The following is a 27867-nucleotide window of genomic DNA, read 5'->3' on the forward strand; positions in this document are numbered from 1 at the left end:
GAAGGGCCGCTGTCAGGTTGGAGGAAGAAAAGCGGCTGTGCTGTAGGCGGGGAGCGGGCAGGATGCAGTCACGCTGGGGGCGGGCCGGCACGACATGACTCAGCCGCCGGGAGCTGCCCCTTCCGCGGCCGCCGGGGGAGCGCGGGGCTGCAGCGGCGCTCGGAGCCGGGGCAGAAGGAGCGGAGCCGGGCCAGGCGCGGGCGCTGCCGCGGGACCAGGTGAGGGAAGGGGATGCTGCGCTGCACGGCCTGGGCCGGGCACACGCGTCGGGAGCGACATGGGGCCAGGGACACGCGTGGAGGGGTGGGGATGGGGTACAGCCCCCCTACTTCCCTGGCAACTTCGCGGGGAGCAGTGGGGCCGGGCAGGGAGAGCAGCAGCGTCTCGCAGGATTTTTCATCTGCGTTTTGGGGCAGTTTTGGTTGTGGCGAGTCTAAAAGGGATGCTCTGCGGCCCGGAGTGGGGAGGTTTGTTCCAGGGAAAATGCCATTAACCCTCAGTGTGACTCAAAGAAACAACCAGCCTTCTTTTTGGTTGCTGGGGAGGAGAGGGGAAACCTTGCTTTCATAATAAAGATGGAGCGGAGAGGGGGAAACCCAGCCCTGCTCATCAGCTGATTCCGAGGAGGTGGGTTTGGCAGCACTGGAGCGGTTCTGGGAGCATCCCGTGATTCAGTTTGGGTCTGGCTCCGGGCCCGTGGCGCGGGGATGGCTGTGGGTAAATGCGGTGTCTGTCACCCAGACACTGTGTGTGCCCATTGCCCTTGCAGGGCTGGTGCCATCCAGCAAGAAACTGCTTCCACCGCGTATTTACCCTCCAGGTCGCAAAGTTGAAGGTGGGGGGGTGAGGGCAGTGAGTTTCAATGTCTCAAGGTTATCCGTCTGCAGCAGCCGAGGTCTTGTGCAAGACTTTGGTTTATGGATTGGTCTGTACGAAAAGAGGAAAACAATCGTTGCAGCTCCCTCTGGGAGGAATCTTGCACTTCCTCTGGATGTAAGGTGCAGAGGAAAGCCCTGCAGCTTGTCTCGAGATGTTTTTGTTTTGCCAGGTACCCCAGCTGTGCTAATGATTTGGCTTTCCTGGAAAGGAATGGATGTGGAGACAAGTGCATCATGGGTTTTTTATTATTGGGTTTTTTAAAAAAAAGACAAAAGCACTGAAGCTTTGATAATGCCCTGATAGCTGCCATGAAGTCAGCAGGCCCTGAGTTTGGTGTACCCAAGCTAACCTGGCAGCAACAAGCTGAGCTGGATTGCATTGTTTGTAGACTTGCTTTATTGTGGCTTGAAGTCACGCACAAATGCTGGCAGCCAGAACAAAGGGCAAGGCTGGGCTTGGGCAAAGGGCTGCTTGCTGGAGGAGGACACATGACTTGGGCTTTGCTGACTACCTCTCATCCTGGAGGGGAAAGGGGGGAGGGGGGTGGAGCTGGGAGACAGGGTGGGACAGCTTTTATCTTCATGAAATCCTTGAAAAAGGGTGTGTGAGGGCCCTGTCTGTGCCTGGAGGTGTTTGGCCCAGACAGTGGTGGAGCTGAGAGGTGCCTCGGGGCTGTGGCTTATCTCACAGCCTGACCTACCTAAAGTGAGTCATGTGAGCTGGGCTTTGAATAGCCTGGCTTAGGGTTGGGTGGCTTTTTTGGCTTTGCAGAGAAATGTCTTGTTAATTGACCTGTTGGCTTTGATTTATGGATGATATGGAGAAGAACCTGGTAGTGGGACTCAGAGGAACTTAACTGTTGTGGGCACTGTGCCTCTTCCTCAGCTGCTGGGAGGAGGCTCTGTGGATCTCTAGCATAACATGGTCCAAATAGCTGGAGCTCTCGTTCCTGAGAAAGCAGACAGGGAGCTGCCTCTGGCTCTAGGATCTGGTCAGGAGGGATGGAGAAGGCACCTGGGTGATGTCATCTCCTTCCCTCCTGCCTGTTTCTGCCCGTGGTGCAGAGGAACTGCGGGTGGGTGGTGCAGCTGCAGTCATCTCCCTGTGGCTGCTCTCCTCCCTGACATGCTGCAGCTGCTCTGAGCAGCTTGTGTTGGAGGACCTTCAGCCTCAGTGCATCCTCCTCACTGGCTAGGAGGCAGTGGAGGCTCAAGGGCTGAGCTCAGGTGGCCCAAATTTCCTCTTTTTAAGCAACTAGAATTGTGAGAGCCCTGCCCAGTGTCAGATGTGTTGGTGGGGAGCAGCTTTCTGGCGTTATTTCTTGCTCATCCTTCCAGAAACTGCATTACTAGATACATCAGATCCCAAGGTTGGAGATGGAGGACTTGTCTGCAACCCAAGAGGAGGCAGAACAGCTAAAGGGCAAACATCCTCCCTCCATCTGGAGAGTTTGCCGAGATGGAGCTGCTGTGTCTTAGGGAATCCGTCAGTAAGTCAGGCTTTGCCTCGATTATCGAGCTCATAAGCTGTGGTGGCACATGATCTGTGGAGATAAGCTTTGCCAGGGCTAAACTGAAAATGTGAGGTACCTCCAGAGACCTAGGGTTGCTGGAGGGACCCCTCTGGCCTCTTCTGTGCAGAAGGAAGAACAGATGGAGTGCAGCAGCTGTTACACCAGTTTGGTTTCGGTGCAGCTCTTTTTGGTGGTAGTTAGAAGGGCTGTGGGGTTTTTGGGGAGGTGTGTGCGGAGGAGATAGCAGTGGTGGGGGAAGCAGATGGGGAAGCAACATGGCACAGATGGCTGACTGCTCCGTATCTGGAGGGGGAAAAGGGTGACGGTGTGGAAACCAGCACTTGGTGTGGTGGTTGAAGTCACCTAACTCTGTGCAAATTGGTCCTGTGAGTCTGGTGCCTGGCCTCCCCAGCTCAAGAGAGACAGGGAACAGGGCTATCAAGATGCTGAGGGTGTTGTCCTGTTGTTTGTGCCTGCTGTGCAATGAGCTAATCTACACACAGAGCTAAGATATTGCTTTATTTCTTGTCTCTGCAGAGATGGGGGCTGGGGGTTAGCTCTACAGAGCCTGCACAAGCAGCAGTACACCCCATGCTGTGCTTTTACAAAATCTTGTAAAACACTTATTTTTATTCATTTGGTGAGCCCAATAAATGTATTGCATCAGTTCTCTGGGCCTGAGGAGGCAGGGGGTTCCATCCATATCAGTCTCTGATCCTTCTTCAAGAATGCAATCATTTACAAACCACGCGTGTAAAGTAACCAGGCCTACCCCATCAACCTGTTGATAATGGTCCCCTCATGGTCTTTAGAGTGACTGGACCCACTCCACCAAGTGTTGATAATGATCTTGACCCCTTAGGCAGAGAAACCTACTACTCTTCCAGGACATTCCTTAAGGGAACAGCATTTCTGTCCTTAGTCCATGTTTATTTCCATCAATAGCATCCTAATATTGGTTCAAATGACAAAGTACCTATGCCTAGTATATGCTATTTTAATCTATCTCCTATCATCTTTTCATTTGGTTATAAGGGGCTGGGACAACTTTCTTGTGAGGAAAGGCTGTGGAATCTGGGGCTGTTTGGAGAAGGCTGAGGGGGAACCTCACCAACACTGGAGGTTGGATGTCAAGAAGATGGGGCAACACTTCTGCCCAGGGAGGGTGTGGAGTCTCCTTCTCCAGAGGTTTCCAAACCCGCCTGGACGCGTTCCTGTGTACCCTGATCGAGGGGAACCTGCTTTAGCAGGAGCTTGGGCTGCATGAGCCCTGGAGGGCCCTTTCAGCCCCTTCCATATTGGGATTCTGTGATATATAGATTTGCTGTACATAGAGCCATGGTGGCCTTGCTCACCTCTCTGGGCAGCCTGTGCCAGTGCCTCACTACCCTCCTTGTAAAGAATTTCTTCCTTATATATAGTCTGAATCTCCTCTCTTTTAGTTTAAAACCATCACTCCTTGTCCTACTGCTATGGGCCCTACTATAAAGTCTGTTCCCATCTTTGTTATAAGCCTTCTTTAAGTATTAAAAGGCTGCAATAAGATTTCTCTGGAGCCTTCTCTTCTCCAGGCTGAACTCTCCAAACTCTCAGGGCCCATAGGAGAGCTTCATGCCCATAGGCAAGAGGCTTGTTTTCTGAAACAAGTGACTGTCTCCCAGCTCTGGCTTGCGCTGCATTTGCTGGCTGTTGGCCAGGTCACGGGGCAGATGCAGTGCAGCAGAGCTTAGAAGATGAGCGCCTGTCGGAGGGGAAACTCGCCTGCTATCTGTTTTCAGTTTGGTCTCAGGTTGCCTGGAGCTTGCAGTGTGCTCTGGTAACCTGAGGCTGTGAGTCTGTCTGAGCTCCGTGCAAGCAGCCGCTGTCGATGCAGGAGGGAGGCTCTGCAGGGTGGATTGCAGCCTGTCAGCAAGTTCACGAGCATCCTGCTGAAAAAAAAAAGCCTTATCGAGTGGCTTCTGGCCTCAAAAAAGCTGAGTTGCAGAAAGTTGCGAAAGAAAGTTGACAGAGGGATTTGGAGTTGTCTTGTTGGCTAAAGATTTTTTTGTTAGAAAAGGTGCTTCAGCCCAGACAGGTCACCTATAAACTTCATATGGCCGTGTGGAAAGGGCACCAAGGCAAAAAAAGAGAGTAGCCTCGGCAATGTGGATTTATTTCTCTGAGTGTAACCTCCTTCCTGCTGCGTGAGCAGGGGAACACGATGGGGACAGCAACAGTGTCAGCGAGCTCCTTGCCTGTGAGAAGCCTCCGAGCAAGCTAATATGCACGAAACACCTTCAAAGGGGTGAGATTTAGGGGTAGGAGTACCTATGTGCTGCTGAAACTCAACCAGCATTTGGGCTGAGCATCTGTCTGAAAGCAGGAAGGAAAATAAAAGGAGGAGGGAGGGAAGGCGGGGAGGGGAAAAAAGCCCTTTTATACAGTTAGCTGCAGGCACCCGGGCGTGCTGCTGGCAGAAAGTAGGACACTCCTGCTGGGTTTTCTTCACTGGAAGGGCTAAACTTGGCTGTGAGTGGGCGGAGGCAGCCGACATGGCAATGCCTGTGTATCTCCCCATCCCCTGCCCCTTCACAGCAAGCTCTGCTGCCACAGGACTCAGAGCTGTTGCCCAGAGCTGCCTGTCCAGCTGCTCCAGAGTATTTGCCTAGAAGGGTTTAAGCCCAGGCTGACAAAGGTGATTACACCTCACTGAGATGAGAAGGAATTATAATCTAAATATCTGTCGTGGAGCATCCAAGGTCTTAGGTTGCTGCCCAGGCTTGAAGTGAGTTGGAGTGGATAGGGGGTTGGTGGAAGGGGAGCTGGGAGGTTCTGGAGGAGGAGGATGCTGTGGTGTGTTTGCAGAGATCAGGCAGCTCGTGGCCCAGCTGTGTGTCTGAGTCAGGTGTTGGGGATGTGGAGCTAGCAATGGCTGCTGGTGCTACCTCCACTTGCTGCCCAGACTCTTTTCATGCCCCCCAGGATGCCACTGGCCTTGCCTGGGAGGGCACATTGCTGCTCATGTTTATTTGCTGCCCACCAGAACTCTCTCTGCAGAGCTGCTCTCCAGCAGGTTACCCCCAGCCTGTCCTGGTGCAGGGGGTTGTTCCTTCCCAGGTGCAGGACTCTGCACTTGCCCCTGGTGCGCCTCATGCCCATTAGGTTAAAGGAGGCAGGAGAGCAGAGAAACCACCAATCCCTGGAGCGTCTTCAGGCTGGGCTATGCCTGTGCTCCTGCCTAGGAGGCTGTGATGCACTCTTGCCATGCTCCAGGATTTCCTCTGTGTCTCTGCCCACATTAGGACTTTCCTGGTGTCCTGTGCCAAGAGATGCTCCAGAGGCAGCTTTGATGTGTGCAGATCCCCCTGCCCCTGAGTAGGTCACTCCCCAGTCACGGTGCCCAGAGCAATGAGGCTGCCCCAAATGAAACTCTGAAGTCCGGAAATGTGATTTGGAGTGACATCTTCCAAGGGAAGAGCACTGCTCTAGGGCAGGGGCCAGCAGGTCCCTGGGGCTGCAGCCCTGCCTGCAGTTTGCCATGGCTGTCACTCCTTCGCCTAGTCCTTATTCTCCATTTTTGTGGAAGTAAACACAGCTTTTAATACCCTCCAAATCCCTTGGATCTGCTTCAAAAGGTACTTTCCTGCTGCTGCTAATCCCTTAGTGTTCAACAAACAGGGTTGCCTTGTGTGGTTTCTTCTGAGCTGCAGGAGGGAGGGGGGTTATTAGTCCTCTCCCGCATCTCTCCTGACCTTTGGAGTAAATCAGGATTGAGAAGAACTCAGGGCAGCCACATGTTTCATGCTCCCACGTGTTCTTGTGACAGTCCTTCTGCCAGGCCTGCCTTGGGAAGGTTTCCAGAAGGTTTCCAAATCTGTCTGCAGGTGGAGTGTCCTGTCCTGTAGCCAAGATGTGGCCGTTGGTGTCCATCCTGTGTGTCTTGGTGGCCTTTGCTAATGCTCGCAGCATTCCTTATTACCCACCTCTTTCCAGTGACTTGGTCAACCACATCAACAAGCTCAACACCACCTGGAAGGTGAGTACCAGGTTGGATTTTGGAATTTGGGTGTTTGGGTGTTTTGTTTTTTTGAAGGATTGTTCAACAGTCTCTGTAGGACTCCATAGCTGAGTTCTAGGAGTCTTGCCACGGTGATTGCATCAAATCTTTCATCCTATTTGACTTCTTCTGTGTGTTGGTGCATGTGTCAGAGATTCCTGTGGTAACTATGGAGCTTCTCTTTAGAGCAGAGGATGAATTTGTAGAATGGTTGCAATGCTAAGAGGAGGAAACTCTCTGGGAGGCTGGAAATAAGCAGCAAGTGTCAAGCTGTATTAGTGATCTGGCCAAAGCCTAGAGTTGGGCTGTAGCTTCCTGGTTGTGACCCACTGCTCCTGGAAGGGGCTGTCTACTGTGTCTATAGGTAGCTTGGCTTTTGTTCATTGGGTTTTGTAGCAAGGGTCAGACATTGGTTGGCTTTGAGGGAGATCTGGAGCACCAGGCTGGTCCCAGCAATGCACTTGGTGGCTGTGAGGAGTCATGTCCCGTTTCTCTGTGTCTCTTCCCAGGCAGGGCACAACTTCCACAACACTGACATGAGCTATGTGAAGAAGCTCTGTGGCACCTTCCTGGGTGGGCCCAAGCTCCCCGAGAGGTGAGTGCAGGGAGCAGATGATGAGGGCCGTGTCAAAGCTTGTGTGGATGGATGCCTCTGGCTTGTCTGGAGTGGGTGAGGGTCTCTCCTGGCAGACAGCGAGTGGAGTTCCCCTTGGTGCAGCATCCTGAGTGGATGGAATTCAGCACAGAAGCATATGTGTGTGGGGGAATATCTCTCCTCTGTCCAGCCACATACTTGACCAGTTGTGTAATTTATATACCTTGAAACCCAAAGCACTGGAGGAGCTGCTGGCCTGGTCTGTGTACTTCAGAAGTGTTTATTCTCCTTCACTGAGCAAACAAGAGGAGCCATCATCCTCTAGGTCACATCAGAGGAGATTGGAGAGTCCTGTGCACCCAGTGCTGCTATGTTGGTGTTTTTATAACAGGACTTCCCTCCTCTCACTTGCAGGGTGGATTTTGCTGCAGACATGGAGCTGCCTGATAACTTCGACTCACGGACGCAGTGGCCTAACTGTCCCACCATCAATGAGATAAGAGACCAGGGCTCCTGTGGCTCTTGCTGGGTAAGAGCATGAGTGGTTTATGCTCGTGTCAACACAGTTTCCTGGGTAAAAAAAAAAAAAAGTGGAGTTTAGTACTAAACTGCATAAATGGAGGGAGGGCCACAGGGAGGATCCCCTCATGTCTGAGCACCTCGGTGGGCTTCTCCCAGCTGGGCTCATGCTTGCTGCACACATTGCCAGCAGCTTGCCTTGTTTCCCATGGGCAGCTTTCATGGTCTTCTCTTGGGGTTTTGGGGGCTGCTCACAGGCTTTTGGTGCCGTTGAAGCGATATCAGACAGGATCTGCGTTCACACCAACGCCAAGGTGAGCGTGGAGGTGTCGGCGGAGGATCTGCTGTCCTGCTGCGGTTTCGAATGTGGCATGGGGTGAGTCAGCTGCTCCTGCTTCAGGGGCAGTTCTGCTGTGGGGGGAGGAGCAGGGGCACTGCCTGGAGGTGCTGATCCTTTTGGTTTTCCTTGTCTCCTTAATGAGCAGGAAGCCCCAGGAGGAGTTTGTACTGTAGATGCTGGAATTAGGGGGGAGTATATGGACTGAAAGTCCCTCTGGGCTACATCCAGTCCCCAGCGATGGTTGGGGATGATGGCTGGTGGAGGGAGGGCACACACGTAACAGTGCATTCCCATACAGAGTTGGCAGCTGTCTAAGCCAAAGGAAGGGGTCTTTTGGTAGCCTCAGAGCCTTGGTTTTTGGACACAAGGCTTTTTTTGCTTGTGGGTTTTGCAGTTGCTAAGACTTGAGTGGGCAGTTGGGTCTCCCAAGTTGTGTGGTTTCTGCTGCTGCAGTGGCTGTTTGGTGGCCTGGTAAGGAAACACCACTGGTTTGGGATTTGGAGGCGTGGGCACTCTTAGCCCCTTCTTGCCCTAAGGCTTTGGTGTCTCAAGGCCTGGAAATCCTGGGGAAGACGGACATTTTTAAAAGGTTCAGTGTGCTGAAAGCTTCCCTTCAGCCATCACAAAGTGGTTCCCTTTCCCCTTCCTCCTTCAAAAGGGGATGGGTCTGAGCAGGCTGGAGCTGGAACTGCTGCCTCTTTCTCCAGGTGCAATGGGGGTTACCCTTCCGGAGCATGGAGGTACTGGACAGAGAGGGGCCTTGTGTCTGGGGGTCTCTACGATTCCCATGTGGGTAAGTCATAGAATCACTGAATTGTTTCGGTGGGGAAAGATGTTGAAGATCCTCAGGGATTGCTCATCTGGCAATGGCAGAGCTGCTCTCACTCTCTCCCCACTCATCTGTTGCGTTTGTGGGTCAGGAAGGTCGTACCCTTTCTTGGGGGCATCCGCTGCCTTCTCAAGCATGGCTGTTGGTTGGGGATGCTTGAGGACAACCACTTAATGCCACCTCTGCCCTCAACAGGCTGCCGTCCCTACTCCATTCCCCCCTGCGAGCACCACGTCAATGGCTCCCGGCCACCCTGCACAGGGGAAGGGGGAGACACCCCCCGGTGCAGCCGCCACTGCGAGCCTGGCTACACGCCCTCGTACAAGGAGGACAAGCACTATGGTAAGGGAGGTGGCCTCCTCCACCACTCAGCTCCAGACCTGCTCCTACTGGGACCTTGGTGGGATTGTTAGGGATTGGACCTCTTCCCAAGCTGTTTTGTGATGGTTATTTTCTGTGCCCTTGGGGTGGGTGGTCCTGGAGCAAATGTAAGCCTTGGGAGGTCAGAGAATGGTGGGGATCGGAAGGGGCCTCTAGAGCTCATCCAGCCCAACCCCCTGCTAAAGCAGGGTCCCCTCAATCAGGGAGCACAGGAACATGTCCAGGCAGGTTTGCAAACCTTCCGAGAAAGAGACTCCACACCCTGCCTGAGCCAGGGCTCCCTAACCTGAACAAACTAAAGATGTTTTCCCTTGTGTTTGTGTGAACCTTTTCACTGTTCCAGCTTATGTCCATTACCCTTTGTCCTGTCACAAGGTGCATAGCTTGTATTTGCTGAGACTCAACTGAGGGGGAGGAACTGATTAGAGTGCATGTGCCTGGGTTAAAGCACATGGCTTTGAGCCCTGTGGGAGTCTAGTTGACTCTGTATGTGTAGTATAGTCTGGCTGCTGCTTGGAGGCTTGTCTTAGCCTTGAGTAATTTGAGGTGTTTTAGAGATAACAGTGTACAGGAGAAAAACTAAAGCTGTCTGGAATGGATCTTTGAGTACAGAATAGGACTCAAGTTAAATAATTTTCCCTCAGAAAGCAGGATAGTTGGGACCAGTCATCCCACCTGGCTGTGTGGTTTAATTTGAACCTTTAAGTGGAGAGAGCTGGACAGACACTGCTCAGCACCTGAAAGAAGCTATCTCAAGACCTGTGTGGTCTGAAAACACTGCACCAATGGTGGAACTCTCTTTTTTGTTTTGTTTTGTTTTTTCCCTCCCCAGGTATCACATCCTACGGTGTCCCTCGCAGTGAGAAGGAAATCATGGCTGAGATCTACAAGAATGGCCCAGTGGAAGGAGCCTTCATTGTCTATGAGGACTTCCTGATGTACAAGTCTGGTGAGCATCAGCACTGAGGCCGCAGAGAGCCCTATTCTCTACTTCATCTGTAGGGTCAGTCTTTTGAGGTCCTTGTCCCTCTACTCAAGTCTGCTGGTTTATAGCAAGAGGAATAGGTGCTTGGGACTGCCTCGGGGAGGAAGCCCCAGAGGGGACTCTCCAGAATTGCAGCTGAGAACAGCAGCTAGGAATTTAGGTAAAATCGTAGCCGATAGCTCTCCTGGTGTGGACCCAAATTCCTTGTTCTGAACTGCTTGGGATGTGCCACCTTTAGGACCCTTACTGGATGTCTCTAGGTGCTCTGCCTGATGAGCTGATGTTTAGCATTAGTCACAGGAGCATTTAGGTTGGAAGAGACCTTTAGGATCCTCAAGTCCAGCCCCTCCATCAGTACTGCCAGGCCCACCACTAACCCATGTCCCTCAGCTACTCCACCACCTCCCTGGGCAGCCTGGGACAGGGGCTGACAACTCTCTCAGGGAAAAAGTTCTTCCTCAGCTCCAATCTAAACCTCCCCTGGGGCAACTTGATGTCATTTCCTCTTGTCCTGTCTCTTGGGAGCAGAGACCAGCTGCCCCTTTTCCCATGGCCACAGCCTCATGTCAGGGAGTTGCCAAGAGCAATGTCTCCTGTCAGTCTTCTCCAGACTGAACATCCCCAGGGGTCTCAGTTGCTCCTCATCAGACCAGTGCTCCAGACCGTTACCCAGCTTTGTGGTCTTTCTTTGGACGTGCCTCAGTCCCTCAATGTCCCTCAAAACCTCAGTACTCGAGGGTGCAGCCAAGTCCTTCCTCCAGCCTCTACACTAAGGTCATGTTTAACCAAGAACTACCACCTCAGCTGGTCCCTGGGCTTTGATATCTCAGGAGCTGGCTGGAGTCTAAAGCAGATGCCTGTTGACATGTTGGCCACTTGGCTTTGCAGGAGTGTACCAGCATGTGTCAGGGGAGCAGGTGGGAGGCCACGCCATCCGGCTGCTGGGCTGGGGTGTGGACAATGGCACACCATACTGGCTGGCTGCCAACTCCTGGAACACCGACTGGGGTGACAACGGTGAGAAACCCGCTCTCTCCCTCCCTCCATCCCTCCCTCCTTCCCTTTTCTCCTTGGCTTGGAGAGGAGGGTGACTGTTGCTCTCGGTGTGCTTCCAGGCTTCTTCAAAATCCTACGAGGAGAGGACCACTGTGGCATCGAGTCTGAGATCGTGGCTGGCATCCCCAGGACGGAGCAGTACTGGAGGAAGGTGTAACCTCAATCAAACCACAAATAACCCTCAGCCCCTGATGCTTTTAACTGATAGCGGGTTGGGTGCACAGCCCTTTCCCCCACTATCCCCACTCCCACTTCTAAGAGACTATAGTTGAGGTTACTTTTATTAAAAGCTTTTTATCTTTTTGTTTTAATTGTATGGTGGAGGTGGAGTTGCTCTCTGCAAGCCCTCTGTTCCCCATGGGTCACAGCTCTGGGGCATCTCCTGCCCAAAGGACTGCTGGAGGGCTCACTGGCCTCCCACAGTGTGGTGTGTGCCTCGACCCCTTCCAGCCCAGTTTGCTGCTGGGAAGCTGGGAAGCAGTGAGACTTTGGGCTTGGCAGGGGCAGTGGAGATGCTTCCACTGGGAAGCCATGGCCTGGGGTGATTTGTACACCCCAGGCTGGGTTGGTCTGGCTGTTTGCACCCAAAACAAGCAGAGTACATTAGTATGTGCCTTGAACTGGCTAAACTTAGACCTATTAATGATGAAATACTGACAGACTTGACATGGGGCTGGCTCTGGCAAGAGCTGCCTTGAGGCCCTCTTCCTGCCTGCAACAAGTCCTTTGCGCATCACTTGCTCTGTTCCTTCCATCCATCTGCTTTTTAAACCACTTCTTTGTTTTTGTCTGCTGTAGTCTGGGGTTATTGATCCTAGAGAGTGGAGCTCCTGATCAAAGCATCCTGCAAGCACCCAGGAGCATGCCAGGAAGGGCAAATCACTTATCTGTGGTCATGGCATGGCAAAGGTGCTGCACCCTAAACTGGTGTGGTGCTTTGGGACTGGGGGTGCTGAAGGCTTAGCAGAGAGGAGGGATGTTCCCCAGCTGTGCTGCAGGGAGCTCAGGCAGATGGCTTGCAGGTATCTCACTAACTTTGCACTCAATGGAAGCTTTTTTTTTTTTTTGGTTTTTGAGCCCAGGCATCAAGGAAGAAGAAAAAAACCCTTATTTTTGTTACTGGGGCAAGGTGTAATAGCTGTGTAGGAGGAATCATGTAATTTGCCAACACTAATATAATGAAGGAGGGTTTTTTTTCTTAAAGCACAAAGTATATTGCTGAGCTGAGGCTACAGCCCTGAACCGCGTGCAGCAGCCTCTCCCTCGCACTGTAAAATAGCCCCTTACCTCTGCTTACTCAGCCACCAGTGAGACAGAGCTGTGCTGTGTACAATTGGATCAACTGTGCCAATAAATGACTTCTCCTCTATCTTGTCTCCTGGCCTTTGGTTCCTTCAGCTTGACTTCAGACTCAAACTAATTTTCCTTTGTGGAAGGTGGGTGAGAGCCTTCTTGTCTTCATGGAAGCACAGCTGGTGCGTCCCAGCCCTGTCCACAGTGGTGACAGCGACTGATTCCTGTGCAGTGCCTGCTCCTGGGGAAGGTGCTTCAACAGGGACCAGAGTGCAGGCATGATTGCCCCTGGCAGAGGGTGGCGGGGGAGGAGGATATCCCAAGGCACTGGAGCCCATGCCCCGAGGGTGAGGTCCATTAAGTTTACTGACCTTTACCTGTCTCTTGTGGTTAAAGTGTTTCCTTTGGGTCTGGCACATAAAACTTTACTGTGCTGCCCTGCATTTGTTGTGAGATACGGACTTTAACTGATGGCATGGTGGGGAAGTATCAAGGTAGAAGGCAAGAAGAAACAAACCACATTTTTATTTTTTTCCCAAAGAAAACTTTAATTTCAGGACGCTGTACCAAGAGAGCTACTGAAAGTTTCTTATGAACAACAGCTTAACACTATCTACAGGGGCACCTGGGGAGGAGGGGTCCTCCTGAGGAACAGTCTGGCTGCAGGGACTTGGCCTTGCCAAGGCCCCCAGGCCACAGCTGGGAGAGAGCTCTGTCCTGTCCCAGGACATGGCTGTCCTTCCCTTAGGCAAGGCAGCATTTGAGATAGGGTGGGAAGGGACACTGAATACCAAAACCCACCCCAGGAAAATGGGACTTTCCTTCAAAGCAGTTTCCTCTTGCTGTCCTGCCTGATGTGTTTCCAAACACAGCTTGTGTGTCAGCCTAACCCACAGCATCCTCCCAAGCTTGGGCCAAGGAAACCTGCCCTGGCCACCCCCATTGAACCATCCTAACCCTGGGCAGGGATGGATCACTGCTGCCTTTTAAGGTAGCCACTGCAGCAAGGGCCCCCCAAAAACGTTCCCTGAGGGACAACACAGTACAAACCCTTGCTCTCCTGCCTTGCAGAGGCACTTAGCTCTCCTGCCCCAATTGTGCTCTGCTACTGCCACCTGTTGCCTGGGGCTGAAGCCCCAGAGCCTAGACTCTGCCCTGGGGTCAGCCATGGCTTATGAGCTCAGATCATAACAGGTAGCTCCCTTATCACTCACACTCCCCCCTCCAGCTGCTAAAACTCAAAAGCTTTGCAGGGGGCAGGGAGCTGCAAAAGCTGGCTTTCAGCTGGGGGCACATTCAAGGGGACAGAGCATCCCACCTCCAACGTTATTTAGCGTTAAAAGGGCTTGTTTCAAGCCCAGCAGCCTCCTTCAGCACAACAGCAGTGTGAAGGTTCCCTCTGCCTATTCCCAGGATGTCAAATACCCTGGGCTGAGGGCCAGAAGGTGGCCAGAGCTCTTTCCTTGGAGAAGGAAACACAATTCCTGGGTGAAGCAGCAGCTAGTGTGGGGAGGCACCAGAGGGAATATGCTGCCTTAAAAAAATCCAAAAGGAGCCAAAACCCAGGTTTTGCTCAGCTCTGAGCGGGAAAGGTGTCTCAGAGCTCCATGAAGAAAAGAGGTAACTGGAGTTTTCTATTTAAAAACCCAACCAAATGAAAAAATTCCAGTAGGAAAGCAGAGGGAAAACCAAAATACTCAACCCCACAGAGTGAGATGTTTGTAACAATCCAAGCCAACTGCAAAAGCAGGGAGGAGCAAGGGCACACTGTCACCCCATGGCTGCAGCTCCCCTAAGCCCTGCCCCTCCCTGCCCTGGGCGCCATGGCACAGGGCCCTCCCCATGGGCACACACTGAGGGGCCTCGCTGCCCCCACCCTGCAACCCACCAGCTCTGCCCCTCAGTTCTCGCCCGCCTGCATGTACTCCTCGGTGGCCTTGGTGAGGGTGCTGAGGTACTGCCAGCTGAGGGCAGCCAGCAGCATGGCGCATGACAGGTAGATGGGGGAGTAGTGGTGGCGCGAGGCCATGGTGCCGCCGGGCAAGCTCATGGCGCGGATGGAGGCGATGACCTGCTGAGTCTTGTTGGATGAGGGGTCTGTGCTGGGGATCTTCTGGTAGATCTGGGGAGAGAGGAAGGAAGAGTGAAGGTTCCCACCCAAGGCTGAGGTGGCAAAAGGCATCACCAAGTGGAAGGGGGAAGACTTAAGTGCCATCGTGTCCTAGAATCACAGAATCCTTTTGGTTGGAAAGAACTTCAAGCTCATCCAGTCCAACCCCTCCCCTCACAGTGCCAAGCCCACCATTAACCCATGTCCCTCGGCACCTCGGCTACACAGCTTTGCAATAGCCTTCAGCCCCTGCCCAGCAGACTTGTGCTCCAGCCCCTTCCCCAGCTCCGCTGCCCGGCTCTGGACACGCTGCGGCCCCTCAGTGCCCCTCTGGCAGTGAGGGGCCCAACACTGAACACAGCACTCGAGCTGCGGCCTCACCAGGGCCCAGCACAGGGGACGGCCACTGCCCTGGGCCTGCTGCCACACCACTGCTGATACAAGCCAGGGTGCCACTGGCCTTCTTGCCCAGCTGTAAGGGATGCTGTCTCTTGAGAAGTGCATTAAGCCAAGCAGCCTCTTGAGGGCACTCGGTGACGAGAGATGGACCAGTCGGCCTCACACACAATCCCTCCAACACATACGCTGCAACTGGAACCAGCAGTTCTTTCTCTGCAACCCTCAGGCCCTGCCAGTGTGCTGCAGCCCACCCCAAACCAATGAGGACACCCCAGTGTCACCAGAATCAGAGAATGATGGTGGTTGGAACTGACGTCTAGAGCTCATCCAGTCCAACCAGCAGCCAGAGCAACTGCCATTAAACAGCTATCTCCATCAGATAACCCCAAAGACCATGGGATGTTCTCTGCATGGTCTGTAAACCTCATGGCTTCAAGATACTTGTCAACCTCTACAGTACCCTGAAGTCCTGAGTCCCACTGCTTTAACCCCCTGTGAAAGCTGCCACTATTTACTGTCAGCTATGGAGCACAAGGAAACAGTCACATCACGCTGCTGGCTGCAATTACAGAGAAAATGAGGCTGCACTGGAGCAGCTTATGGGGAGATGATGTAACTTGTTCAGAAACATGCTGGGAGAAAACATAGGATCATTTTGTTTGGGAAAGACCTTTAAGCTCCTTGAATCCATCCCCTCCCCTCACAGTGCCAAGCCCACCACTAACCCATGTCCCTCAGCACCTCAGCTACACGGCTTTGCAATAGCTCCAGGGATGGGGACTCCACCAGCTCCCTGGGCAGCCTGGGACAGGGGCTGACAACCCTCTCAGGGAAAAAGTTCTTCCTCAGCTCCAATCCAAACCTGCCCTGGGACAACTTGAGGCCATTTCCTCTTGTCCTATCCCATGCTACTTGGGTAGAAGAGACTGGCCTCCACCTCACTACAGGCTCCTGTCAGAGAGTTACAGAGAGTGACCCCCTTCAGCCTCCTCCTGCTGTAGCCCAAGTACAGGACCCGACACTTGGCCTTGTTAAATCTCATACAATGGGAAAGGTCCCTTGTGCCAGCCCAGCTCAGGTGAAGCCCTGTGCTGTGACAGTTGACACCTCTGGTTTACTGAAAAAGTGGCAGGACCTCAGTCTGCCTCTCAACACAGGCACACACTGAGGGTACATTCAAGGGAACAGACCAAGCACTCAGTAGGGTCCAGTCCATAACCATACCAGGGTCACTGTTCCCTGTCACCGCAAAACTAACTGATTTAAGGAAAGGAATAACATGTCTTCCCAATTCCACATCAGGATGAGAATAGAACCAGATATAAATTACTCAAGGCTCAACCTACCTCTTCCACGTATTGGTACATGATGGCTTTGACAGCTTGTATGTTTTTGGCATCCATCATGAGAGTGACAGCTTGTCCCTTCCGGATCTTCACAACTCCCCTGAACACTTGCTTGTTGTTATAGCAGGCAGCCAATGTGGCAATAGCCATCACCTGAGAAGGCACAGCAAGAGCCCTTTACTGCACTGCAGGGAGCTATAACCTGGGACCTAGTGAAACTGATGGCAAAGCACTCTGGAGCAGGGCTACAATCTCACAGACAGCAGAAACCGTAGGTAGCAGGAAAGAAGGAATCGGAATTATTTTGGTTGGGAAAAAAAACCTTTAAGATCATTGAGTAACCTCAAACTGCCAAGCCCACCACTAACTCGTGACCCTCAGCACCTTATCTATGTGTCTCTTCAATAGCTTCAGGGATGGGGACTTCACCACCTCCCTGGGCAGCCTGGTCTAGCAATCCCCTCAGAGAAAAGCTTCTTCCTCAGCTCCAATCTAGACCTCCCCTGGAGCAACTAGAGGCTGTTTCCTCTTGTCCTGTCACTTGTTACTTGGGAGAAGAGACTGACCTCACTACAGCCTCCTGTCAGGCAGCTGTAGAGAGTGATCAAGTCTCCCCTCGGCTCCTGTTGTCCAGGCTGAACATCCCCAGGGCCCTCAGCCCCTCCCCAGCAGACTTGTGCTCCAGCCCCTTCCCCAGCTCCGCTGCCCGGCTCTGGACACGCTGCAGCCCCTCAGTGTCCCTCTGGCAGTGAGGGGCCCAACACTGAACACAGCACTTGCGCTGTGGTCTCACAGTCCTTTGTGCTTCTAAAAGCTTTTTCAAGTGCCTGAATTTTGATGGGAAGGATCTAGGTCTAATTTTGTTGTATTTTAAGACTTTGAGACATGCCCTGCATGCATCACCCCTTGCCAGGATAGACATGATGTAATGCAGAGATAGGGAACAGGCTAATAGCAATATGATACACAACCTCCTTCACCTCCAACTTCTCATCAGCTGGGCTGCAGGTGTTGAAGAACTACTTGGAAACATAACTCACCTGGGGAATAGCACAGAAGTTGAAAACACTTTGGTTTTTGAGGCGGGATAAGTATGTGAGGACATCAGGGACGTGGTGGAGGGCGTTGGTGATGAGCTCGTTCAGACACTGCACAGCCATATCGATGTTCTCTGGTTTGGCAAGATCTGAGAGCTTCTTTGCGTACCTGCTCCAAACCTAAACATCAAGATAGGGACTCACAAGTTGGAGGATACAGACATTGCACGTGAAAGACATCAATAACTGTCTGAAGTCTGGGAGAGCAACAAGAACCACCAGAGACCCACAAAAGCCTTGAAGGATGGTGGCTTACTGGGCTAAAATAAAAGGTCTGCGTGGAGACACAACAGTGGCCTCCATACATAGAAAGAGGCTGCTAAGAAGGATGCAACTCATCTCCACATCTTCCCTGAGCACGGCAAGGAAAAGATGCCTCACATATCAGGCTCATGTCTAGAAATGCTCTAAGGGACAAGTGACCCACATGGAAAAGGAAGAGAAAAACTCCTGGAGAGCCTCTGGAAGAGCAGACAAGCACCTGCCAGGCCCAGGCAGAGGCAATCCTTCCATTGGAAACAGACCAGGAACCTTCTCAGGATCTCAATCTTATCCTCCCTCATTCCTAGAACTAACATAACAGAAAGGGGGAAAAAGCTGCCCAACAAGTTCCTGGCAGTGTGGGGAGACATCATTTTGTCTCCTCACCTGTACCCAGACAGCTGTGAATAGATGTGGAACTTATTAGCCACCAGTCCTTAGGAGAACTGTTATTATCACAAAGATGTACAACCAACAGGAGTGATCTCACACAGCACAGCTTTAGCGTAGGGTCTTGATAAAATTAAAGCAGGCCAATTAAGTCTCTCCTGTTAACTTTGATTTATAGGGATGGGAGAGACAATAGAATTTTAGCTGTGCACCTTCAGCTGTGCACTCTGTGATGTCTTCCCAAGAGAGGTGGCCTGGCAAGCATGGATGGTCAGCAACATTCATCACAGGTCTTGGATAAAGTACGAAAGACTGTAAAGGGACACCAGCAAACAGTGGGAAAAAAATCCTGGCTGTAGGGATTCCAAAGCAAATTCCAACAGAAGCTCCTCTAAGGAGAGGATGCAACTCCACTGTATCAGAACAGCAACAACAGGACCTTCAATTTTAGTGCATTTCTTAAAGAAGCATAGCAGAATTGCTCGCCCCAACATGTTGTGTGCCCACTCACCTCTCTGGGCCAGAACTCCCTTCCATCCATCTGGTCCTCCAGATAGTCACGGATGATGTTGGTTTTCTGCAGGAAGAGGCCCATGGAGTTGGCCAGCTCTGTGTCCTGCCCAACGATGGGATCTTCAAGCTCTGATGCAGAGAAGAGACGGGAAAGGCCGATCCCCACCAGCCCCGCTACGTAGTGACAATACTGCGAGGGATCCAGAGGGGAAGGGGCAGAAAACAGGCGGGAAAAAAGGAACAGTTACAAAAAGCTGCCTATTTGCCACAGGCAGCTTTACAAAAGCAATACTCAGAAGTAACTGACAGTCCATTTCCTGCAAGTTCTCACGAGGACATCTCAGCTTTCCCGTGCCCAGCAAACATCTCACTGGTGTCCCACTAAGGGAACATCTGATGTGATGACTCAACAAAAAACACATGCTGGTGGGCAACACAAACAAGCCACACCATCCTCCCATCACCCACAGGGTCAGCAGTCTCTCCATGCCTTCCCAAGTCCATGCAGCCTCCCTCATCCAGCTGAACCCTCTCCCACAGGGATGCTCTGTCTCCTCTTTCCACAGGGATGAGGTGGGCTCTAGTCACGTTCAATCTACTTCGAGCTGACTCACCTCATCCCACTCATGCTGAGAGTCCACTTTTTTCTCCAAGAACTCTGCCATCCCGACACCCATTTTGTGGCAAACATCTGAAATCACATCCTGGTAGACCTTTGACAGGTTCCTGAACTCCATGGAGATCTACAGCACAAACCACCATGAGAGGGGGAAAAAAAACCAAAGAGAGTGTCAGGAAGGAAAAAAAAAAACAGAGCTCAACATTTATGAAGAAATCAGAAGCAGCCTGTTTACCAGGCTCTTATCCCATCCTGGCTGGAGATCTAGGACAACTCCCACACGCAGAGTTGTTTCAAGGCCCTTAACGCACAGGCTCAGTCTGTTCTCAGCCCAGACGGTTTGGTCTCTGGCCGTAGATCAGACACAGCAGTATCTGTGGGAAGGCTCTGTGGCCTTGGATCGGTAACATCTGGGAGCTGCAGGACAAAACTAGCTAGGTTTGGTGTGCAGAATTGGAGGTGTTTTGTTGTAATTTGTGAGAGCTCTCCCATCATGCCAATCATGGGAAAAGGCAGGGGAGGTTTCTGGTGCTCTGTTCTCCTGAGCCCTCTCCAGCTCTGGCTCCACAGGGCACATTTTGCACTGCTGGAAAAGAATCAAGCAACAGAGGAAGTGTGAAATCCTTCTTGTACATGTCCACTAACATGATTCAGTGACTCAATCACTCTCACATTGAAAAAAAAATTAAGTAATGCATCCTCCCCATCCCAAAACTATGGAGCATCACATTTCATTGTGCCAAGTTTTGTTCTCCATCACTGGGTAACTACAGCCAGCCCAGCACTTGTGTCCAGTAAGGCCAGAAGTCTGAAGCATTAAAGCTCAGACCCCATAGCAGATCCAGGCTCTCCTCTGGATTCCACCTGTGGCTGCTGCCATGTCCTCATCTGTGCCTCAATCTGTCTGTCAAATAAGTGTATATCCGTTCCACTTCTGCCTCAATGGCTTCAATCCCCTCCACATAGAAGCATGATCTCTGAGCACACTGCTACCAAATAGTATTAAAATCATACCTGAACATGAACTCAGACTGCCTCAGTGACTATCACAAACAAACTGACAGACAAGTACCACAAACACCTTCTCAAATGCTTTTATAAAGTACCAGGCCGTTGCCATAGCTACCATACCCCCATCACTAAATATTGATGATCCCTGGACATAGCCATCTCCTATAGCACACAACGCTCCCAGACAGGGCACAACCACTCTTATCCCAAGGCTGAGCACCCAAATTTACAATACCCTTTAGTTTTCCAAACAATTATCCCATTCCCACTGTTAGGAAAAGCCTGGTAAGGGCAGAATAAATGGGAAATGGTAAAAAAGCTGAGAAAAACAGAACTTCCTCGGAAAACTAAATGCTCTTCACTACATCTTATTCTTTTACTTCAAAGAGAGCTCAAAAAAAAAAAAAAGCTAAAAAATAAACATAGATATCCTTGACCAAGGTGAGTGACAGCAAAACTGCAGCATCCACCAGGGGCTGGTCCTCATGCCCCCCGCCAAAAGCTCATCTCTGTACCCCAACTAGCAAAGCCCAGCCTTGCCTTCCAGCCACAGCATCTCTTTTGGCTGTAAGCTTGATGAATCTCCTCTAGGACAACTGGCCAGATTGGTTTCCCCTTCCACTAGACAGGTAACATGGCACCTGGAGATGCTGCATGTCAGTGCAGCAAAGCTCCATCATCCCATCACTTCTGCTGGGGCTGGAACCTGACAGGAGCCCAGGATGAGTACTGTGGTTTCAGCTCTGCTGCCTGCTATACTGATCACCTACAGCACAGAGTCACAGAATCATCTTGGTTAGAAAACACCTTTAAGAACATGGAGTCCAACCCCTTCCCTCACTCTGCCAAGCCCATCACTAACCTACGTTCCTCAACACCTCAGCTAGGTGTCTTTGCAATAGCTCCAGGGATGGGGACTTGACCACCTCCCCAGCCTGGAGCATTACCTGGGGTTGGTGCAGCCCACACAATACTAGATAGCTTTCCTCATCTCTTTATCTATTCAGGGTCACAGGATACACAACCCATGCAATGCACAGTGTTGGGCAACAAATCCAAACTGCTCTTCACAACATGGCAGTTGTTTACTCTTCGAACAGGAGAGGTCAAAGCTACTTTTTAGGGCTGGCACTCTTTCACACGTATGTTATCTCTGTCTCACACAGTTGCACAATCTTTGGGTTTCTCACTTCCAGCTCTGCATCCAGCCCCACGTGCAAGTGATGTAGCTCTTCTGAAGAAGAGATGAACGAGCTCAGGGTGGAGAGATAACCATGCACAGAGAGATGACATGAGGCAGTTGAAGTGAGGAGGTGGACGTCTTACCGTTGGGAAGTCCTCGAGTACTTGCCGGTCCTTCTCCTTGCTCTCCATGTATTTCCACTCTGGTTGATAAAGATAGGAGTGAAACTCATGCAGCATTGGGACCTTTACATCTAAGCTGATGGTCATGTCATCCTCTATAGTGTCCAGGGCACGGAGAACTAGGTAGAATATACAGACAGCATGTCTGGGGAGAGGAAAAACAACCATTCTTTACTTGGGATTGCCTATTAGGGAGGATAAACAGCTTCGATTAAACACACAGCCTTCAGCAGAAGCACCTCAAGCCCAACATAATACACACTGGCACTGCCAGTCTCTGGTGTCTTTGGTAGGTACAACTGCTTCAAGAACAACTTTTATCACTTTCAAGTGATAGATGACTTCACCACTTTCCCTTCTGCTCAGTTGCTGATGAGAAAACCTTCCGAGCCCCTACTCTTGAATCCCAGTGTCTCCTACAGTTTCAGAACCAGCTTTGGACGAGGAATGTCCACATCCAATGCCCCCTCCATCAAATCACAGAATGGTTTGTATCGGAAGGGACCTTTAAAGGTCATCTAGTCCAACTTCCCTGCAACAAGCAGGGACATCTTCAACCGGATCCAGGGTTACCAGCCTCCCCAGCCCTCACCTGAGCACAGGGGCTGTCCCCTGCAGTGCAGGAATGTAAAATAAACCCATTAGAAATGTTCTGCTCAAATCACAGGAGCAGATGGAAAGCACCAACAGCAGAGCTTCCCACTCACCTTGCTGATCATCTCTTTGATCCTGTTGTGCACTGAGCAACAGAGGTGCCTCTGCACAACTCCCCGTGGGCTCACTGCTGCAAAAGCTGCAGCACACCTAAGCTGGGTTAGGAAACAGGGTTTTTTTTTCCTTCACACAGAAAATCACAGCATGGCTTTGGAAAGGATGGGCCAGTAAAGAACCCGCTAAGTGCAGAGCACTCCCAGATGCAACCCTGCAAGCAAGGCTGGCATTCACTGGGACCCAGAGGACACAGACTGAGGTCATCTTGTTGGAAAATACACAAATGAAAAATAAGGAAGAGGGAAAAAAGCAGATGTACTTTTCCTAACACTTCCCCTTCTCTGTATCCAGCAGTTTTATCTTGTTTTGGGAGGGGAAAAAAGAGGTCTCTTACTGTACAAAAGGAACGTCAGGACTGAAAGATAAGAGTCAGAACACCCTGAATTTTTAAATCTTCATGCACAAGATGCTGGAGGCAGCCTACATATCCCAGCACCTCAGCAGAAAGGTAGTGGAGAGCTGCTTATCCTTCTGGTTTCCAACCCCCTTGCCTTCCTCACTGTGGCTCCACATCTCTGCAGCTGAAGCATAAAAAAAGTCCTTATGGTGAGAAATACCATCACTGACCCCAAGATTTCTATAAAATAGTCCCCCGGGTTTATATGAGCATAGGAGGTGATGCATTTATTAATTGCTTATTAAATGGAAACTAGCTTGGACTGCTAATTACTAGATGAAAGCATTCCTCTTCTGGGATGACAATATGCAAGCAGTGATTAAGCAGTCAAGGAAACCTGACTGGCTCTTAGAGGCAATACTGTTAAATTTGGCATTCTTTTCCCTTAATTGAAAGGTAGTTAATACTTTCATCAAACTACAGCTCTGAGTGCTCATGAGCAGCTCTGCCACATCCTCCTGTTCTTTTGCACAACTGAATTTCTCCATTTTAACCAGGCTGCAAACATTGACTCGACATGATGCAAATGCCCAGGATTTCTTTCCTTTCAGCCACAACCTTCACTGGCAGCAACCAAGAAAGGCAGATCAGATGATGAAATGGTACCCTAGAAGCATATCTCACATCTACACCATGCCAAGAGACGAGCCAGCACCAGCTCCAGAGCCAGCATACTTAAGAAACTTATTTAACCATTCTTCTACATCCAAACCTTAATCTCCATCACATATTGAATTTAGCTACGTGGAGATTTGAGCAAATAAAATATAAGACCATAAAACACTGTAGGGCTGCCCGCAGCTATCTGTTTCGCTGCAGGTACCACAGTCTCAGCTGGGCCCAGGAGATGACAAGAAGCCAAGCAAAGCCAAGGATGCATGGTCCTCACCAGCAAATACACTAAACAGTGCTGGGAAGAGAAGGCTCTGGCATTAATTCTCCTTCACACAGCTGGAAGTGCTTATTTCCAAAAAGGAAGCCCAATTTAATCTCACAGAATCCCAGAATGGTGGAGGTTGGCAGGGCCCTGCAGAGTTCATCCAGCCCAAGCCCCTAAAGCAGGTTCCCCTCGATCAAGGGGCACAGGAACGTGTTCAGGTGGGTTTTGAACCTCCCGAGAAGGAGCCTCCACACCCTCTCTGGGCAGCCTGGGCCAGGGCTCCCTCACTTCAACACCAAAACCAAGTTTTTCCCTGTGCTTAAGTGGAACTTCTTGTGTTCCAGCTTTTGTCCATTACCCTTTGTCCTGTCACTGGAGATAACAGAAAAAAATGCTGCCCCATCCTCCTGGCATCCACCCTTTAGGTACTTATAAGGTCCTCCTTTAGCCTTCTGTTCTCCAGGCTGAACAGTCCCAGGTTCTGTAGCCTTTCCTTGTCAGAGAGATGTTCCAGTTCCCTGATTACCTTGGTAGCCCTGCACTGGCCTCTCTCCATCAGTTCCCTATCTCTCTTGAGCTGAGGAACCCAGAACTGGACACAAGACTCCAGATGAGGCCTCACTTCATCTCAGGGCTCAAGCCCCAGCCCTGTTCTAGGCACAGCTCCCTTCTTCCCACGTCTCCTTTGTCCTTGCCACCACATTCACCCTCTGCCAGCACAATGGCTGGTCCTCTCCACAAAGCAGCTGAACCTGCAGGAATTGACCTTGAAGGGTGCCAGCGACAAGCTGGCAGTGTGGACAGCTGGAGAAGCAACGGGTAGCATATCCCTTTCCTCCTCTCCACCACCAAGATAGGAGCTATGACATTGGCTCAGCTGCTGATGAAGAAGAAATCCTTCCAAGTAAATGTCTTAACGGCGGAGCAATGGGCTGGACAAATTCCTGGCCAGCAAAATACCTGGCTTCTGGGGCCAAAAAAAATAAGCAAGAAGGAACCAAATATATTAGCTCAACTTCTCTGCCCTGGTAAGCTTTGCTTCAAGCACTCACCCAGAAGTTCTCCACCTGCCAACAACCCTTGGGGGAGACATGGGAACTCTCCTGTGAGCAGGGATGTGAAGCAAGGAGCTTCACACTTCCCCTGCCTACAAACAAGCAGATTTCCCTTCAAAGAAGTTGCAAACAAAATTCTGGCAAGGGAAGGGGAGGGGTTGTGGAGTCTCTGCATGTTTCTCAGCATGCTACAGTTGTTTTAATGCTCGAATCCAACACCACCAGCACCTTCAACTAGCAAGCAGAGAGGCAAATATTAATCAGCCTGTAACCACAGGGGTTCAGGTAAACTCCCTAACAGGGTTAACATCAATGGAAGCACTTCTTTGATGTGATCCAGCAAAATTAATGACTTTGGTAAGCTTGCTGCTCTATGTCTATATTCTGCCTATTTTGCATTTCCCTCTTTTCTTCCTAAACTCTCCAGCAGAGCTACTGTACTTTGAAAGTGAGTTCCTTCTGATCCACTATAGAAGCAGCCACAGTTCAGCAGCAATCCCTGGGCTGCAAAGATCCTGCAAATGCATTTTTAGAATGCCAGGCAGAAGTTTCTGTGCCCTGAGGGTAGGGAACCTTCCTGATCCCAGCAAGTCACAATGGAAGAATTAAAGAGTAGAAAAGACGGGCAAAAAAACCTGTAGGAAGATCAAGGGAAGCACTTTTGATGTTGCCAACAGGTTTCAAGGTGTTCTATTCATTGGTCTTTTTACAAAAAATAATAATTTCTACATTAGCTAATATACCAAGCATGGAAAAAAAAGTTTAATCCTTGGCCCCACTCATACCTTTCCACACAACCCCAGCCAAGCCACTGAATCTCTTTGCAATTCCTGTAAAAGAGGCTGCAGAGGGCCATTTCATAAATGCCGGATGACAGCTACGGGGCACCATCCAAAAGGCCAAACCAGGGCTCAGAAACAAAACAGATGAGCCAGTGTTCAGGCTCAGGAGCATCACAACCACAGCACTAGACGTGTCCGGTGCAACTTATGGAAACCCCTAATTTTGATGATTAACCCAGTTTAGGACTAACTGGAGAGAGAGCTACATACCGAAATCAGTATTTACTGTATGAAAATAAAGAATTACATACAGCATCTATATGTATGAGGGCACAGGACAGCTGAGCTTTGCGTCCTCTGTTGCTATTACCATCTGAAGTTTTCCTGCATGGGTCAGCAAAACTTGTACAGCAAAACAAAAAATGAGCATGCAGTAAGCCCCCTCTGATGACAACACAGGTTTTGAGGCAGCTGCTTCCAAAAGCAACCTCCTGACACGATCCAGACCATTGGTCAGCCCCGGGTTTTGCTTACCTCCTCCTCCTTTGGGACAGCTTGAAGGCCAGCGCCAGTGTTGGCAGTGCCAGGACACATTCCCAGGGTGTCACAAACAGCACGCTGCCAGGTGCCATGTTTAACTGTCTGCTGGCCAAGAAGCTGTAGTGCCTGTCCCTGGGTCTGTTCCTGCTCTGCTGAGGAACCCAGGGCATGTCTTAATCATCCTGAAAAACCTCACATCCAGGTCCAGCTGCCTGGAGTGGGGGTGCACCAAGTGCCTTCCCACCAGCTCAGCCCAGTGCCGTGGCAATCTGCTGCATTGGGTGGAAGAGGGAGCATTTCCCAGAGCTCAGCTAAAGAAATATGGCATCTGAAGCCATTGCACTCACCACCTCCTGGCCAACGCTGACAGAGAGCCCCAGTGTCAGGAGGTCACTGTACCCACCCCTAGGGGCCTCTGGTGTTGGGGGCCCACTGCACCCATCACCTCTATGGTAGCCCTGGCGTCAGGGTGCCACTGCACTCACCACGTCCAAGGGAAGCCTAGGGTGAGGGGCCATCACACCCAGCATGTCTGAGGGATCCCTGGTGTTAGTGGCCACCATATCTGTCACCTCTAAGGTGGCCTCGGTGCCTGAGTGTCACTTATACCCACCAGCCCCGGTGCCAGAGAGCCGTGGCATCCACACCCTCCCAGCCCCCCAACACAGGGACCCCACTGCCCCAGCTCACCTCAGCTCTCCGTCCAGGGCCTGGATAACGGCGGCGAAACTGCGGCTGGTCTGGTTGAGGTAGCGGTAGCAGGTGCGGAGGCCTCGTCCCAGCGAGTCCTGTGGGCAGAGCGGGGTGCAGGGGGGCGGCTGGAGGCGGGGAGCGACCGGCGGCGGGACCGGGGCCGGAGTGGCACCGCGCTCCTGCACCCTCTGCCCGCCACCCCGTAGCCGCCCCAGCGCCCGGGGGGATCCTCGCGGGGGGGAAAGGGCCAGTGTCCGCTTCAGCAGGGACACGGCCTTAGTGCTAGCCGCCATGGGGAGCGGCGGCGGCAGCGGGGGGCTGCGGCCCGCTCCGCCCCCCCCGTCAGGCGCCCGCCCCCTTCGTCGCTCGGTGCCCGCCCCTCCGGCAATGGCCGGAGCCGCGGCCGTGCGCTGCAATGCCCGGAGCCGGTGCGATACATAGTGCCGGTCGCAGCAGCAGCCGGTGACACGGCTGGTAGCCGGTGCAACGCTAAGCAGGGCTCCGGCCCCGCGCAAATGCCTGGGAAGGCCGAAGCCATGCCCTGAGCCGGAGGGATGCTCGCCGAGCCCGGTGAAAAGCAGGAAGACCGTGCAAAGCGCACATCAGCCGCCCCGGTGCTGCCCGCGGCGGCTGTGCGACGCTCAGCCATGGCAACATCGCAACTGCGCGGGGAGATGACAGCCCCCTCGCTCCCTCGTCCTCCTCACGGCCCCTACACGCAGCCCTCGCCCTAGGCACCGGGCATTCCTCGACCGACGGGACATAGCGAAGCGCATCCTCCCCACTGCCCCAGCCCGCCCCTCTCACCGGGTCCACCCGCGGCATGACGGCCCGGTAGCCACCCATCTTGAACCGCAGGAGGTTGTAGATGTCCTCGGGGTGTCCGAGCCATTTCCTCAGCAGCTCCATGGGGGCCGTGCTCAGCCCCCCGCCGCCGCCGCGCGCTCCCGCCGCTGCCCCCCCCCCACGCCAGCCGGCCGGTGCTTAACCGGAGCCGGGCGGGGCCGCCTCTGACCCGCCTCTCCGCCAATCAGCTCGCTTCTCCCATCGCTCGGTGGGCCCGGCGGGGCGCCTATTGGCCGAGGCGCACTCGCACCAGCGAAACGCGAGCCAATAGGAAGGCGGCGAGGCTGGTGTGACGGCCGCCTGCCCGGCGCTCATTGGGTAGCGGCAGCGGCTGCCACAGGCGCGGCGGAGCGGGAAGGCGGCGGG

At 52.1% G+C, this 27867-nt stretch overlaps 2 protein-coding genes across 3 annotated transcripts; one reads left to right on the forward strand and one right to left on the reverse strand.

Moving 5' to 3' along the window:
• The first annotated feature begins 98 nt into the window (after nt 1-98).
• Nucleotides 99-12502, forward strand: CTSB (cathepsin B). Its single transcript, XM_061990388.1, has 10 exons — nt 99-218; nt 6256-6407; nt 6938-7023; nt 7438-7552; nt 7800-7918; nt 8590-8675; nt 8907-9053; nt 9925-10041; nt 10966-11094; nt 11193-12502. The coding sequence occupies exons 2-10, from the start codon at nt 6282-6284 to the stop codon at nt 11288-11290; spliced, it is 1023 nt and encodes a 340-aa protein (XP_061846372.1). The 5' UTR covers nt 99-218; nt 6256-6281; the 3' UTR covers nt 11291-12502.
• A 445-nt stretch (nt 12503-12947) lies between these two features.
• On the reverse strand, nt 12948-27633 carry FDFT1 (farnesyl-diphosphate farnesyltransferase 1). Of its 2 annotated transcripts, XM_061989805.1 has the most exons (8): nt 27463-27633; nt 26653-26750; nt 21499-21682; nt 19157-19285; nt 18541-18732; nt 17322-17498; nt 16282-16434; nt 12948-14548 (listed from the first exon to the last, which is right to left on the reverse strand). In XM_061989805.1, the coding sequence occupies exons 1-8, from the start codon at nt 27562-27564 to the stop codon at nt 14327-14329; spliced, it is 1257 nt and encodes a 418-aa protein (XP_061845789.1). In that variant the 5' UTR covers nt 27565-27633; the 3' UTR covers nt 12948-14326. The 2 variants fall into 2 exon arrangements, with proteins under 2 accessions (XP_061845789.1, XP_010200276.2); XM_010201974.2 differs by lacking the exon at nt 27463-27633 and having other exon boundaries at nt 26653-26970.
• Between the last annotated feature and the right edge of the window lie 234 nt (nt 27634-27867).

Source organism: Colius striatus, chromosome 2 (assembly GCF_028858725.1).
Source record: "Colius striatus isolate bColStr4 chromosome 2, bColStr4.1.hap1, whole genome shotgun sequence".
Lineage (NCBI taxonomy): Eukaryota > Metazoa > Chordata > Aves > Coliiformes > Coliidae > Colius > Colius striatus.

Excerpts from the sequence above, each read along its gene's own strand:
- CTSB (XM_061990388.1), top strand. The coding sequence starts at position 6,282 with ATGTGGCCGTTGGTGTCCATCCTGTGTGTCTTGGTGGCCTTTGCTAAT. Across the intron at positions 6,408-6,937 it reads AGCTCAACACCACCTGGAAG|GCAGGGCACAACTTCCACAA; the intron begins GTGAGTACCAGG and ends GTCTCTTCCCAG. Across the intron at positions 11,095-11,192 it reads CACCGACTGGGGTGACAACG|GCTTCTTCAAAATCCTACGA; the intron begins GTGAGAAACCCG and ends GTGTGCTTCCAG.
- FDFT1 (XM_010201974.2), bottom strand. The coding sequence starts at position 26,948 with ATGGCGGCTAGCACTAAGGCCGTGTCCCTGCTGAAGCGGACACTGGCC. Across the intron at positions 21,683-26,652 it reads GCCCTGGACGGAGAGCTGAG|ACATGCTGTCTGTATATTCT; the intron begins GTGAGCTGGGGC and ends TCCTCTCCCCAG. Across the intron at positions 19,286-21,498 it reads TACTCGAGGACTTCCCAACG|ATCTCCATGGAGTTCAGGAA; the intron begins GTAAGACGTCCA and ends TTTGTGCTGTAG.